Source organism: Triturus cristatus, chromosome 11 (assembly GCF_964204655.1).
Source record: "Triturus cristatus chromosome 11, aTriCri1.1, whole genome shotgun sequence".
Lineage (NCBI taxonomy): Eukaryota > Metazoa > Chordata > Amphibia > Caudata > Salamandridae > Triturus > Triturus cristatus.
The window spans coordinates 1,044,318,270-1,044,332,807 of NC_140594.1; the positions used below are offsets into that span (position 1 = coordinate 1,044,318,270).

At 46.2% G+C, this 14,538-nt stretch overlaps 1 protein-coding gene across 16 annotated transcripts in view; it reads left to right on the plus strand.

Annotated features, from left to right (window-relative positions):
* Nucleotides 1-14,538, plus strand: part of DLG1 (discs large MAGUK scaffold protein 1) — a 1,320,486-nt gene that overhangs the window by 1,100,033 nt on the left and 205,915 nt on the right. For all 16 annotated transcript variants that reach the window (XM_085635286.1, XM_085635289.1, XM_085635299.1 and 13 more), the window contains one exon: nucleotides 14,185-14,299. In XM_085635286.1, the coding sequence (XP_085491412.1) occupies nucleotides 14,185-14,299 (115 nt within the window). The remainder of the gene's footprint in view (nucleotides 1-14,184; nucleotides 14,300-14,538) is intronic.

A 14,538-nucleotide genomic window follows, 5' to 3' on the forward strand; every position in this document is an offset into this window, starting at 1 on the left:
ATCAAAAGGCAAAACGCACATTAACTATTCCCCCACGAGCCCACTCAACACGTAAGTTAGGGGCCTCCATGGCTTTTCTAGGAAATATTCCCCTGCATGATATATGTAGAGCAGCCACCTGGTCCACTACACACACATTTACCAAACACTATTGTGTAGATGTGCAATCAAAACAGCAGGCAGCTGTAGGACAGGCTGTTCTCAAAACCCTTTTTCTGACCGCTGCAGCTGGCACGGGTAGCCGCCGCTAATAGAGGGCACTGCTATACATTCTATGCACAGATATGAATTCAGCAGCCCACATGCCTCGAACTGAATATGCTACTTACCAGTATGCATCTGTTCTTGGCATGTAGGGCTGCTGACATTCATATCGCCCTCCCTCCTCCCCGGCGCCTGTAGCAGCTGCAGCTCTCAGAATTACTGTAAGCATGGTCATCACTTTCTGTATCTACTCCATCACTGCCACAATGGCGAAAAACAATCTGAGGATGGAGAGGATGCCCATGCGCACTGTAGTCCAGGGGAGGAGTCACCTATCCAAGGATACTTCGAAGACTCTTCCAGGACAACAACGTGCAAACATCCGGACCCAACACTAGGCGGCGATCTATGCACAGATATGAATGTCAGCAGCCCTACATGCCAAGAACAGATGCATACTGGGAAGTAGCATATTCAATTTGGTACTGGCTTCTACTGCACAACATTTCTCTGCTGGTTCAGCACATTCCGGGAGTTCCCAACACAGACATCCTAAGCAGATCAGCCAGTTTTTCCCACGTTTTTCGCTTATGGGGCACTCCATCTCTGGGCCTGTTTGCAAATCACCACAACAAGAAGTGCAAATATTTTGCAAGCAGATTCCCTCAAGCGGGATCTTGGGGAAATGCTCTACACCTCCGCTGAACAGGAATGTTTGCGTACGTATTTCCCCCATTTTCTCTGATCCCGAGGGTATTACGGAAAATGAGGTCGGAACCGTGCCACTTTATTCTAATAGCCCCGGCATGGCCGAGACAATTCTGATTTTCTGAGCTCCTCCAGCTGTCAGTGGCTCCCAGAGTGCAGTTTCCTTTGATTCAAGGTCTAATCTCAATGAACAAAGGGCAAGTTCTTCATCCTCAGTTGACATCACTGAATTTGTCAGCCTGGAAACTCATGAGCACAAATTGAATTCCCTGAATATCCCTCAGGAATGCCGAGATATCCTCTCTCAATCTCGTGCAGTTTCAACTAATAAAACTTGCACAGCAAAGTGGAAGAGATTTTTCCAGTGGTGTTCCACTCGAGCTCTGCACCCTTTTCACTCTTCTCCAGAGCAAATTCTTCCTTGCCTATTACACTTAGCCAAGGCAGGACTCTCCCATGCATCGGTCAAAGTACATCTTGCGGCTATCTCAAGATATCGCAGAACACCAAATAGTCCATCTCTTTGGTCTCAGAGGGTGATAAAGGAATTTTTGAAAGGGCTCTTTAGAGTGTTTCCTCCACTTAAGCATCCGTCAATCCCATGGCAGCTCAACACGGTCTTGCCGCAACTTATGAAGCCCCCGTTCGAACCTGTTCACAAAGCTGAATTACAGTTTGTTTCTTGGAAGGTGGCTTTGCTACTCGCCCTCACTTCAGCCAGGAGGGTCAGTGAGATCCATGCTTTCTCAATCGCAGAACCGTTTCTTCAATTCAAACAAGATAGTCATACTCAGAACAAATCCTAAGTTCATTCCCAAAGCCTCCTCGGCTTTTCACCTCAATGAACCTGTTGTGGTGCCTACATATTTTAAAAACCCATCTTCTGCAGCGGAAAAATCTCTGCATACACTGTACATCAAAAGATGCCTCAAATTCTATATCGACAAAACAAAATCTTTCTGAAAGACAAACCAATTATTCGTAGCCTTTGCTGGGCCCAGAAAAGGCTTGGCTCTGTCAAGGTCTAGTATTTCTAGATGGATATCCTCTGCCATTTCTTTATGCCATGAGAAAGCCGGAAAGCCTCTACAATGCAGAGTTCATGGTCATTCAACGAGGAAGAGGGCAACTTCAGCGGCATTGTTCGCGGGAGTATCGCTCCCGGACATCTACAGTGCGGCAACATGGACAAATGCGCACACATTTACCAGGCATTACTGTCTGGACACAGCGTGGAAAGCGGATTCTGCGGTGGGACAAGCAGTTCTACGGCACCTGTTTTACTAAGGTATTTCTCAAACCTTATTTAACATGCTGTGTTATTTTTTGTTAATTTTTCCTCTTATGTGTTCCATTGGATGGTCTTACTATGTATGGTTGGTATTTTCCGGTATCATGTTCCCGATGTGATATGCACTGAGACATACAAATGTTTTCTTTATTATAAGTCATTATGATATTCTGGTAATAAGGAGCAGTGCCCTAAGAAAAAAGGGTTATATCCTGGAAACACGACAAAGTATAAGTACTGCTCTCTATTCTGATACAAGCATGTGAATCTATGAAAGATTCAATACTGAAGAAAAAACTAGTTACTTACCTGTACACTATGGTTCTCCAGTATTGATATCTTTCATAGATTAATACTAACAAAAGGGTATGCAGTTCCTAATAATAACGTTTTGTGTGTTAGAATCACTAGGTCCCAAGGTGATTGTGTGAAAACGGTCTGGTTAAGCGGAGTAAAAGGTACTCCTTCTGGAAATGAAGACCCTCACACACCCAACAAGCGGGTGTCTTGCTTCATCACCGGGTCTTAGCTCCTTATCGGGCCGGCGGTGCAATGCCCGATCAGGCACCCCAAGGGGGCCTTCCTGTCGGAGATCTTTATTTCCAAACGCCGGTGAGTGAGGTGTGTGGGGAAAACGGTTAGTTGATATAACTGGTGTAGGTGCAAGTGGAGTGAAAGGTAAGTGTACTAAAACAGGGTAGGTGATCCACTTCAAACAAATTTAATAAAGTATGGTCAACACCCTGATTAAAAACAATCTGCACATCTCTCACCATTAGGTGTATGAGTGATATGTGCTACAAATAAAAAAGGTCAACATGTTTCTTGCCTGGGTTTTAATTAAATGGCAATTCTTCAGGACCAATATATACGGCTACCTGCACCTTTTTGGTGGTGGCCACAACCTCTAAGAGGTGTCAATGGTAGCCACACGTACAGCACCCTAAAAACGTGTGGTGCCGTGTAAATCAAGAACACACAACCCCATTAGGCTGTGGAGACAATGTGGTCAGGGTAGGAACACACTAATAGTTAGTGTCGGTTGCGTCGAACTAACGTTACCGTAAACCTATGACCCCGCCAGCCGCTAATAATGATGATAGGCTACCAAACTCTATACTTCCCTATGGTTTTCTATGCAGTTTTTCTTTTACTGCTATTGTTATTCATTTACCGTGAGACTCCCACCATGACGACGGGGAAGATGCAAGCATTTGAATCTATGAAAGATATCATTACTGGAGAACCATAGTGTACAGGTAAGTAACTCGTTTTTTCTGCCCCCTCTCCTAAATATGCTTCTAGAGGTGACTGATCTTGCCCACTTTTTTCGTCTAAACGGGACCTAGCCTTTATAGAGGTCCTGCTGAAACCTGGCAATCCCCTGGAACAATGTGCTTCTCACTGACCTATTTCTTTCCTTAACACAAAGTAAAACATGCAGCTAAATTACTAGCAAGGCGTCTGACCCAAAAGCTTGACCACCTAATCCACCTGGATCAATGTGGCTTCATCCCTCGCCGAAGTACTAGACACTGCATTCGCAGGCTTCAACTTACTCTAGCCAGATTCCGGGAACTACAATGTGCCGCAGCATTGATAATGCATGATTTCGAAAAGGTCTTTGATTCCTTGGACTGGGCCTTTCTTCATGAGGTGCTGGTCAAAATGAGACTGGGACCCACATTCCAGGCCTATGTCCATACTCTATATGCCAGGCAACAAGTGTGGGTGAACTGTGTGCTTTCCCGTAGATTCCCAATCCGTTGGGGTACTAGAGAGGGATGCCTCGGTCTCCTTCTTTTTGCTCTGGCTTTGGCATTGTAGATACATTGTCATGCTCAAGTTTGGGTGTTTGACTGGGGCAAGGCATTGGAAGATAGAATATCCCTCTGTGCTGCTGATGGATTTTTGTTTATGGCTTGCCCAGCCATGACTGAACCCTGCCTCATTTCCGTTCTCAACGCATTCAGGGGTGACATCAGTACTGACGGTGAATTAGACCCTGTCAGTACTGACTATTGATCCCTCTTCAAGGGCATGGGGATGACGAAACCTGGAACCCTCCCCAGACAATCCAACATCTTAGCTTCTGTTACATAGGTATCCAACTGACGTGGGAGCTGGACTTAGCTTGGAGTCTCAATCTCCACCCGCTTACCCACGCTAGCCGCACTCCTGGAATACAGCGTTTTGGAGGCCCAGCTACTTATGGGCCCTCTGCCAAAGGGGCAATCTCCCAGACCTATAGAGCTCCGGAAAACCATTCTTCATGTACCATGTACATTGACTTTACCCAATTGAGAGAGCGATGGGTGGAGTGGCTGGGCCCGCTGGACGAGGAGTGGAGGGAGGCACGCATGGTACCACGGACCTTCGCCATTTCAGCTCGGCTTTGTCATGTCCAATTGAATTACCTCCACTGCACATATTACACGCCCAAGCGTTGGTGGAAAGCCCACAAACTCCCTGATCCCACCTGTACCAGATGTTGGGGTTACACAGGCGATTTTTAGGTCTCGGCGAGACATTTAGTAAGTGCGTTTTCCAAGTACTACCCACCAGCTTTTGCTGGCCTAAAGCTTGCGTTCACGCGAGCGTGAACGTGCACAGCTGGTAGCTTTCAGCGCCCCGCCATCTAGAGCGTGATTACTTTCACTTTTGGCGCTGCTGCGCGTGTACCACTCGCGTGTTTGCCGGTGCGCGCACCCCTGCTTTCACTTTTGCCATCTTCTTATCGCTCTCCGTGTTTTTCTTCCTACCGAGTTTCAGCAATTCCCAGTTCCACGAGTTTCTCCTTCTCTCTCTACAGGCTACAGCCTTTCATTTTCTTTTTTGCTATAGCTCCATGTTTATTACCTTTCTTTCGTCCAAAAACACCACTTTCGTTTTCAGTTATTTTGAAATGTTTCTTTTTTACTCTCGCTAACTCATCCTCTCTTTTTGGGGTCCTTTTTTAGCCTTTTCACCCCTCTGTTTCCTCCAGGCACTCCCTGCTTCCCAGTTTTTCCTCGCTTACCCCCCCCCCCCCCCCCGCCCCCCCTCCCCCATTATCTGCTATGTTTGTCTCCTATTATCTTGCTCTTTCTCCTCCCTTCCTTGTCGTCTCTCTTTTCGCGTCCAGTGCAGAGTTGGCGTCGCTCTCAGTTTGTTTGTGTTGGTGGCAGGGTGCCACCGCCTCTGTTGTCTGGCACTCTGCTGCTACTGCCACAACAGAGGGCGACTTCGCTCCCAATAAGTGGCGTTTTGTTAAGTTGTTTTTGCACAGCGCATTGATCACCATGCCCTTGGCCCGTGGGCACTGGGGCTGGGACACGTTAGCCTGGGAATGCCCTGTCTCCCAGTTTGTACTGGCTCGAAACATTGACAACACGCTTTGAATTTAATGCCCTATGTTATAAATTGGAACTTTTTGAGAAAAATGCTGTTGAATTACACAAGAGGACGTACTTACAATATCAACCTTATGCAATTATCGCAATATTGCTTCCTATCGCTGTTTGTCTGATTTGATAACAGCCTGAGCGCCCTGCACATCAGTCATCAAAAGTGCTTTCATGTGTTACCTGAATTTTTTTATATCGAAAAAGACTCAGGAGAAGTGAAGTTTCTGCAAAGCAGGCTCTCTCCCTCTCAGAAAGAAATAAGTGCTCTTCGGATACGTTGCTGTCAGAGGAGTGATATCTGACTCTGTCTCGGGGACTTCACAGAGAGGGACAGAGCGAGGGGACGACTTGGCCTGAAGTGAGTGAGTGGGAGAGGGAAGGAGCTTTGTCTATGAGTAAACCTATGGTTAGGGAGGGGGAGGTCAAGCCCATACTCTGACAGGCTGCTTTCCGTATGCACACTTTTCCTAAAACACATATCTCACATCATATCATTATTTTTTACTGTCCTCACACACACTCATGCACTCTCACCCCACCCTTCCACGCGTGTCTCCTTTCCCTGCTAACCCCTCGCTCCTTCCCTCCTAATCATTTACCGAGCACTTTGTTTCTAGTTCATTCTCACTGGCACCTTGTCTGTCTGCTCGCCCTGTGCGTGTGCTCACTAATTCTACTTCAGAGACTGAGTAAAACAATTATTCATGTTACATCTCTGTACAAGGAACGCTTCTGCACTTGGAGTCGCATGCTGCTATCAGTTTATTTTAATTCTTAGTTAAAATATAATGAAACCTCTCTACTTTTTCTTATATTTGTATTTTGTATTTGTATTGGCATTTATAAGGCGCATAAATCACCCGTAGGTTTGAAAGCGCCCGCAGAAACTCCAGTGATGAACAATAATCAGGCACAATTAGAATAACCAGGTTTTCAGAAGTTTGCGTAACTTCAAATGGTTTGGTTCAATCCTCATAAGGGGAGGGAGTGAGTTCCAGATCAGTGGGGCTATTTTAGAGAAGGATCTGTCACCGTTTCCAACTGTCCAAACTTTGGGGACGGAGAGAAGGTGCTTGTGGGATGATCTGAGCGTTCTAGTTGAGTGATAGGCTATGAGCTTGTTGGCAAGATATAGAGGGCCTTTGCCATTTAAGGTTTTATGAACCAGGCAACAGAGTTTAAATTCGATGCACTTTTTTATGGGTAGCCAATGTAACGACCTCAAGATGGGGGCCGAGGAAGTGCGAGAGGGGAGATCGAGGACCATCCTAGCAGCGGTGTTTTGCAGGACCTGGAGCTTGTTCAAAAGATTTTCATTAATGGATGCAAGGAGCGCATTCCCGTAGTCCAGGCGGCTAATAATTAGTCCCTGGACCAGAGGCAGACGGGAGGGAAGGGGAATCCATTTGAAAATGTTCTTCAGGTTGCGCATAAGCCCGAAACTGGAGCGCACAATGCTATTGATATGGTCAGACATAGAGAGTTTGTTGTCCAGCACTATCCCAAGATTTCGGGCTGATGTTTTGGGAGGGGGGCACGGGCCTAAAGTTGGAGGCCACCAATCGTCATTCCAAAACTTGTGAGCATTTCCGAAAAGTAGTATCTCTGTTTTGTCTGCATTAAGTAACAGATAATTATTTGACATCCACTCTTTTACCGTGATCATACATTGTTGGAATCTGCGTTTGACATTGGTGGGATCAATTCCTAGAGTGATGAGAATTTGTGTATCGTCGGCATAGGACACGGTTTCAAAACCGTGTGCTTTGATTAATCTAGCCAATGGAGACACATAAAGATTAAAAAGCGTGGGACTTAATATGGAGCCCTGTGGCACGCCCTTGTCTACTTCCTGATCCGAAGAGGAGAATTTGTCGACTTGAACTTTAGAGCTACGTCCACTCAGAAAACTTTTGATCCACATTAAGGCTGAGCCTTCGACACCCACCTCCACAAGGCGTTTTAAAAGAATACTGTGTGAGATGGTGTCGAAGGCAGCTGACAAATCTAGTAAAACCAGGATGGTGGGTTGTTTTACGTCGAGGGCGAGTCTTATATTATCCACCATTTCAATTAGAGCAGTTTCAGTGCTGTGAAATGCTCTGAATTCTGACTGAGAAGGATCCAACAATTTGTTGGCTTCTAAGTGTTTGGTGAGTTGGGAATTGACCAGAGATTCCAGGACCTTTCCAAACAAGGGAAGGAGGGAGATAGGGCGGTAGTTTACAGTCAGAGTTGGGTCAGCAGATGGTTTTTTCAGAATGGGTCTGATGACAGCTTTCTTCCAGTGGGAGGGCACGGTTGATTGGGAGAGAGTAAGATTAAGGGTTCTGGTCAGGTAAGGAATGAGGATGGGGGCAATTTTGGAGATAATTGAAGATGATGCCGGATCGGTGGGGGAGCCAGAAGGAATTCTAGACAGTGTAGATGTTACATCGATTTCCGTAAATGAATGGAATTCCTTCAAAATGAAAGCGGAGTGGGAGGAGTTAAGCTTATTGGCTGCTTACAAGGTAGGTCAGTGGTGATGGGGTTGACAAAAGTTTTATAAATATCATTTACTTTGTTATAAAAGAATGAAGAGAGAGTATTGACCCATTCATAGGAGGCTACTGTGGCAGGTAGACAGGACGCAGGACTGGAGAATTCTTTGACTATTTTATGGAGTTCTCTGTGGGAGTTAGCAGCCCGATCTATCCTGGCACCCAGATAGACTTTTTTTGCAGAGGCAATGTCCCTCATGTATTGGTGATGGGATTTTTTATATTGAATTCTGTCGTAGGGATTTTTGGAATGCCTCCATTTACGTTCAAGTGCCCTAACGGCAGATTTCATTATTTTGAGTTCAGGGGCGAACCAAGGGGATAGTTTAGTTGGACATCTGCTGGGTTTACTAGGGGCAATGATATCTAGGGCTGCGGTAATAGCTTGATCAAGATCGATCGCAGCTTGGTTAGGATTGGTTAGAAGTGCGATGGGTGTAGGGGAAAAATGCGTGGAAAAGGCTTCCGGACTAATCTTATTCCAAGGTCTACTTGAGCAGACTCTTTTCTTTGGGGGGGGGGGGGATTGAGTTAAGGTGGATATGGAATTTGATGGTGTAATGATCGGACCAAAGAACCGGTTAAAGTTGATCAAGTTTTAATTTATTGGATTTAGTAAATAAAAGATCCAGGGTGTGACCGGCGGTATGAGTGGGTCCGGTCACCAGTTGGTTTAAGCCGAATGTGTTCATACTTGTGATGAGTTCGTTTGTGTGAGGGTCCTGTAGAGATTCGGCGTGATAATTAAAATCTCCTAGGAGAAAAAAATTGTCAGAGGAGAGAGCAAGGGAGGCAATAGTTTCAGTGAGTTTATTTACAAAGCTCGTTTTGGTTCCAGGCGGCCTATAGAGGAGGGCACCTTTCCAAGACTCTTTACTCCCCAAGGTAATTGTAAAGGTACAAATTTCGCCCCAATCAGCAAGATGAGAATCAGTGAGGTGAAGTTTGATGTTAGACCTGTAGGCGATAGCAATTCCTCCACCTTTTTTTTTCGTCCTGTCCAACCTCGAGATTTTATATTCGTGGGGAAGGGCTACTGCAATGTCGGGTAATGCAGAGTCTGAAAGCCAGGTTTCAGTAATGAAACACAAGTCTGGCTTATCTGCGTCAAGAAGCGCCCGGATTTCTAATTGATGCTTAGGGAGGGATCTAGCATTACAGTACAGGCAAGTTAGAGACTTGGGTTCAGGGAGTAGTTTGGGGGTAGGGCATGTGCTCACTTTTTGTAGGTGTCGGCAGAGAAAGAGGGACTGCTTGGAGAGGGAGTTACAGAGGAAGGAAGAAAAATTGTCAGATAAGCTGAAGGTTGGGCGATCAATATTCAATGCATGGAGCTCAGAACTTGAGTATTGGAGAAGCGCCATGGAGATGAAGTTACAGAAGGAATAAATGTAAAATCAAGCAGCAATTCCGGCGCCTGGCGACGGTCAGGCGCAGACGGGCTTGCCTTTGGCACGCCGCCAGCGCTCCCGCTGCGCGCGTCCGCTCTGCGCACTCGTTATATGCCGGGAGTGGGCGGGACCGCGACAGCAGCAGCCACAACTAGATTGCTGACCTGATCGACTCACCGGAAGTGAGTAAGTGTAAACTGGGTGTTTTACCCCTCCGCACGATCGGCACAAGCCACGGCGGACCGGGGGGACACCTGAAATCAAGGTGGGCAGCAAAATTGAACAAACACAGTATTTTTAAAAAGCACACAAAGCAGTTTTAAAAACACGCTAAAATATTAAAATATATGTTGTAATAATTGCGCTGAAATTGACCTGGATTTACAAAGAGGTCTGAAGAGGTAATCCGCTTATACACGTTGTCTCTGTTTTTTTACCTTTCTCTTTTGCGTCACTATACATGTCTTTCTCCCCCTTCCCTCTCTCTTTGGTTTCTCATTCCTCCACCTTCTCTCTCATCCTTTTTACGCCTTTCCCTTTTTTTTTTGCTGACACATTCTCCCTTACTCTTTCTCCATCTCTCTCTGTTTAACTCCATCTCATTGTTTCTTTACCCCCTCTTCTCTCTCTACCCCATCCTATCCACTCCAATAAGTTTCTGTGCCCTTCCCTCTTAGTCTTCCACTCTACTTTAGTCTCTCTCTGTTTAAACTGTTCTCTTCCTCTTCTTTTATTACTCTCGCTATTTTCTCTAGACCTTTCACTTACTCCTTTGCTCAAAATTCCCTCTCTTTAGTTCCATTGGCCTCTCCACGATGCTCTCCCCTTCCCTCTGCCAACTGTCTGCACATCTCTATAAGCGTTCCTCTATCTCTCAGCCCACACCTCCCTCTGTATTTTACTCTCCTTTTCCTTCTTTTGGTTTTTGTTTCGAACCTAACTCCACCTGAGAAAAATCCTACTTTCATTCTTTCGCCTCCACTATCTCTCTCCCGTCTCTATATTATTCATTATCTTGCGCACTCATCTCTGTCCCTCTCCATGTATTTCTTCCTCCCAAAGTCCCCACTCCCTCTTCTACTCCCTCCTCCTCCTCCACTCTTTACCTGTTTCTCCTTCCCTTCTCTTTATTTCACTGTCTTTTTCTTCCACCCACCTCCAGGTTTCCTATTTCTATATCCCTCAACACTGATCTCCTTTTCTTCTACTACTTCCATATCTCATTATTCCTCTCTTGCTGACACCTCTCTCCAAGCTCTACATTCCTATTACATACTTTTCTCTCTCACTTCCCTCATTTGATCTCTCCCCTTCTACCTCTCCCACCTCACTATCCCTTCCTCTCTATCCAACTCCCCAATGTTATCTGTCTTCTCCACTGTCGGTTTGGTTCACTTTCTTACATTCTCTTGGTCTCTTTCTCTCTCACAGTATTATCTCTTCAATATTTTCCCACCTCTGTCTCTTGCATTGTTGCATCTCGCTGTTCTCCCCTCCATCTTTCTCTCTTTACCCCACCGTTTTGCTTTCTCTCCCTGCTCCCTTCATATTCTCTCCTAATTCCCAAACTCCATCTCTATATTTTTGTTTCAGTTTTTTGTCATTCATTCTCTATTGCTCCCTTTCTGTCTTTCTCTCCCGCTCACTAATTCTCTCACTCCCAATTTCTGTCTTTCTGTCTCTCATTTCAATATTTATTGGGATACTTTCCACACAAACACTTGAACTTGAATCATTCGTGCAATTCGGTGCACATACTCTATGCTGTCCAACTTGAACTGTCCCGGTTGCCCCCATACAATCCAGACTCTCCTTGGGTTACAGAAATGTATGTTCCATTTCGGCATAGAATGAATAGCCATATGTGTGATGAATGTACAGTGGGGGTTTAGCTTCTCTTGGCATAGCCAATAGGTCTCGCCTTTGGGACCTTATACGTGTTTAGTTATCCAGCACAATATCTTTGGTGCAACAACATCAACTGTTGCATGGCTAAACACTTATAAGGTCCCAAAGGCGAAACCTATTGGCTAGGCCAATGCTTGTTATCACTGGTGTTGGGCGTGTCACATCATCCAGAGGTAATGGCTGGCTCTCTTTGCTACCTTCTCATACGGTCCTTGGCTAGAGCCTTGAGGCATCACTAAGGGTTGTGCTTTTGGTACTGGTGGACGACATGGGAGGCCCAAGAGAAGACTGAATCCTGGTGGGGCCCAATTCTTCTTGGCACGATGTCCGCGACGAGAGAGGTGGCTAAACACTGCGGGTCACCAGAAGCCCCGACGGTGAAGGAGTGAAGGGCGGGCATGGACCATTCCGCAGAATTGGAGGAACTGATTGATTTATCCCGAGGCTACCTCAGGAACCACGGGAAGATATGGGGGATATAGTGGGGGTACTATGGCCTAGATACTACCACCGTGTGTAACTCATGTGGTGAGGTGGGTTGAATGGGGGGACCTCCACCATTGGGAATGAACTTCTGCAAAGGTTTGTAAAATGTGCAAGTACTATGTGTCTAAATCAATAAGATGCTGTTATATGTGTGTGATGCAGGCGCGCAACACCCATTGGACTCACAGGGCTTCAGCACCCTTCCCCCCCCCCCCCCGTCGCGTGTGGCAGCCCGGGATGAAACAGCCTCGCGGCGCACACACAGCCGCACCCGAGCACTTCACAGGTCTTTAAAAGACCATTTGCTCGTTCATGAGGCCTCGATGTTGTTTCACCCCGTCTAAGAGCCCCTGCAGCTCCACTCTGCCTATGGCTTAAAAGATTCAGCCCCCCCCCGAAATTTTTTCTTAGCCCCCTCCCCCCCCCCCCGAAATTTGGCTCAATACCCCTCATTATCGACTTCAGTTTTCAAGTCCTATTTATGCACCTATCCACGCCTTGGCAGTGGACATTACGGGCTAAGGGCAGAGAGAACTGGTAACTATTTTGTGCAAGACGCTAGCCTACTGGCAAGTGGTGCAGAACATGTACCAAGGTCCTTAGAAAGACGTCCCTGGAAATGAGCACCTGCGCAAGGCCGCCCTGATTTTACCAAATATAAAGAAAGAGGGGGCTTGGTGGGCAACAGGGCAGGGGTATGAATAAACCCTTTCCCTAAATGTCTGCCGGGCAGCTGAATACCCTGCAAAGTGCATTAGATACGGCCCAATTATCAATTGTGCTTTTGAAATATAGCGAATTTTAGAACAGGTAGTTCATGTTCCTTGATCAGAAAGTTTTTGCACCACAGACCAGCAAATATATAATTATATAGTATTCTGCCGAATTGAAAGCAAGGAAAAAATAAAAAAGCGATAATAACCGTTCCATCTATATTACTAACATTAACCCTGGCCTTATTATTATTACCCTAACTCGTTTTTCTTTTAGATGCTTTGCGTGGGTGCGTCCGGTAACTGTGAATTTATAGGTAGGAAAATCACTAAAAACCGTCCCAGCTATAGTACCAACATTAACCCTGACCTTATTACTATCACCCTAACACTTTTTTCTTTTTGATGCTTTGCGTGGGTGTGCACGATAACTGTGAATTTAGGTGGGAAAGTGTGTCTATTATTTAAATTCGGTGCCTTAAAAGATACAGCAGCAGGTGGTAAATGTATTTAGATTCTAACATTGCCGTGGATTTGGCGGAGAGCGAGAAAGTGTTGAGGAGAGAGGCCGGCGAGCGCCCTCTGTCGGCGCGTTGCTGTGGGCACCGACGCTCCGGAGCCCCGTCGTTGGCTCGTGACTGAAGCGCGGTGTTTTATTTGTGTCGCGCGGACAGCGGGAGAGCGCACTCGGCGGCAAAGAGCTTTTCTCTCTGTTTAACGGGGCTGACGACTGCTTCAAGGAGGCCAACTGAAGAGGAAGTTTACCCGGGCAGGCTCTTGACGTACGTATGTTAGTGAGGCAAGGTTTTTTTTTTTTTTAATGAGCACTTTGCAATTTCACTCCATTTGCATTAGCTTCGCTCTGCATGGTTAAGACGACGTTTTCGCACCACGATGTGTTTGTCATACAAGTTGTTGCACAACACGAATTTGTAACCCAAAGAAACTTGCAGAGAATAGTAAATACCAGCCAAATTAGTCTGTGTGTTGGTGCAGCCTGCTATTAAATGATGGATATACATGACAATAGGAAAGTACTTGTATGTGTTTCTAAGGAATGCTTTCAGGATAAGTGCTGGAAGATCAGCTGCATTGAATCCATCAGCCCTTAAATACCTAATGTACAGAATCGATAACACTGAAAGATGCACTTCCCAGAACTCAAAGCCCCTCGGGCTCCCCCATCGCTTTGTATGTTTTTCTTCTTCTTGTTGATGTACATTTGTGCAAACTTAATGTAGCTCTCTATAGCGTGAAGATTTTTTGTATAATGACGGTACATATTCTGATTGACAGTGTAACTGATCAAATGCATGGTAGTGGTACATGTGAATGTAATATAAGTGTACTTCCGCATTTTTTGTAATATTTTACCGAGAGCAGCATAAAGCGATGATATATCTGGTGGTGCTTTCAGGGAGTTATAGACGTGCGGTGCACAGCATTTCCTTCTGGTGCTGGCCGCCCGAGTCCCCGCCAGGGCGTGAAGAGAAGGGGTCTGAAGGGGCACTGTCCGTTCTGGCACGCATTTCATCCCCGTGTTCTCTCTTTCAGAATACAGCCGCTTCGAAGCCAAGATCCATGATCTCCGGGAGCAGATGATGAACAGCAGCCTCAGCTCGGGCTCGGGGTCTCTGCGCACCAGCCAGAAGCGCTCCCTCTACGTCAGGTGAGGAGTTTACTGCCCCCTTTCTGCTGGAGTTACACAGCACTGCTGGGCAATTGCGGAGTCACCCTATGTGGAATTCAATGCACATGAATACTTGGGGAGTTGCCACGGGGTGCAGCATGCACAAGCCGCGTTTTTAATGCGCTGCATCTCTTGACAACAGACCCTGTGCTGCCCCTCGTTCACAGGCGCCAGAATCCAGGTGGTGCCGTTTTCCCTACACAAACGCCAGCAGGTTT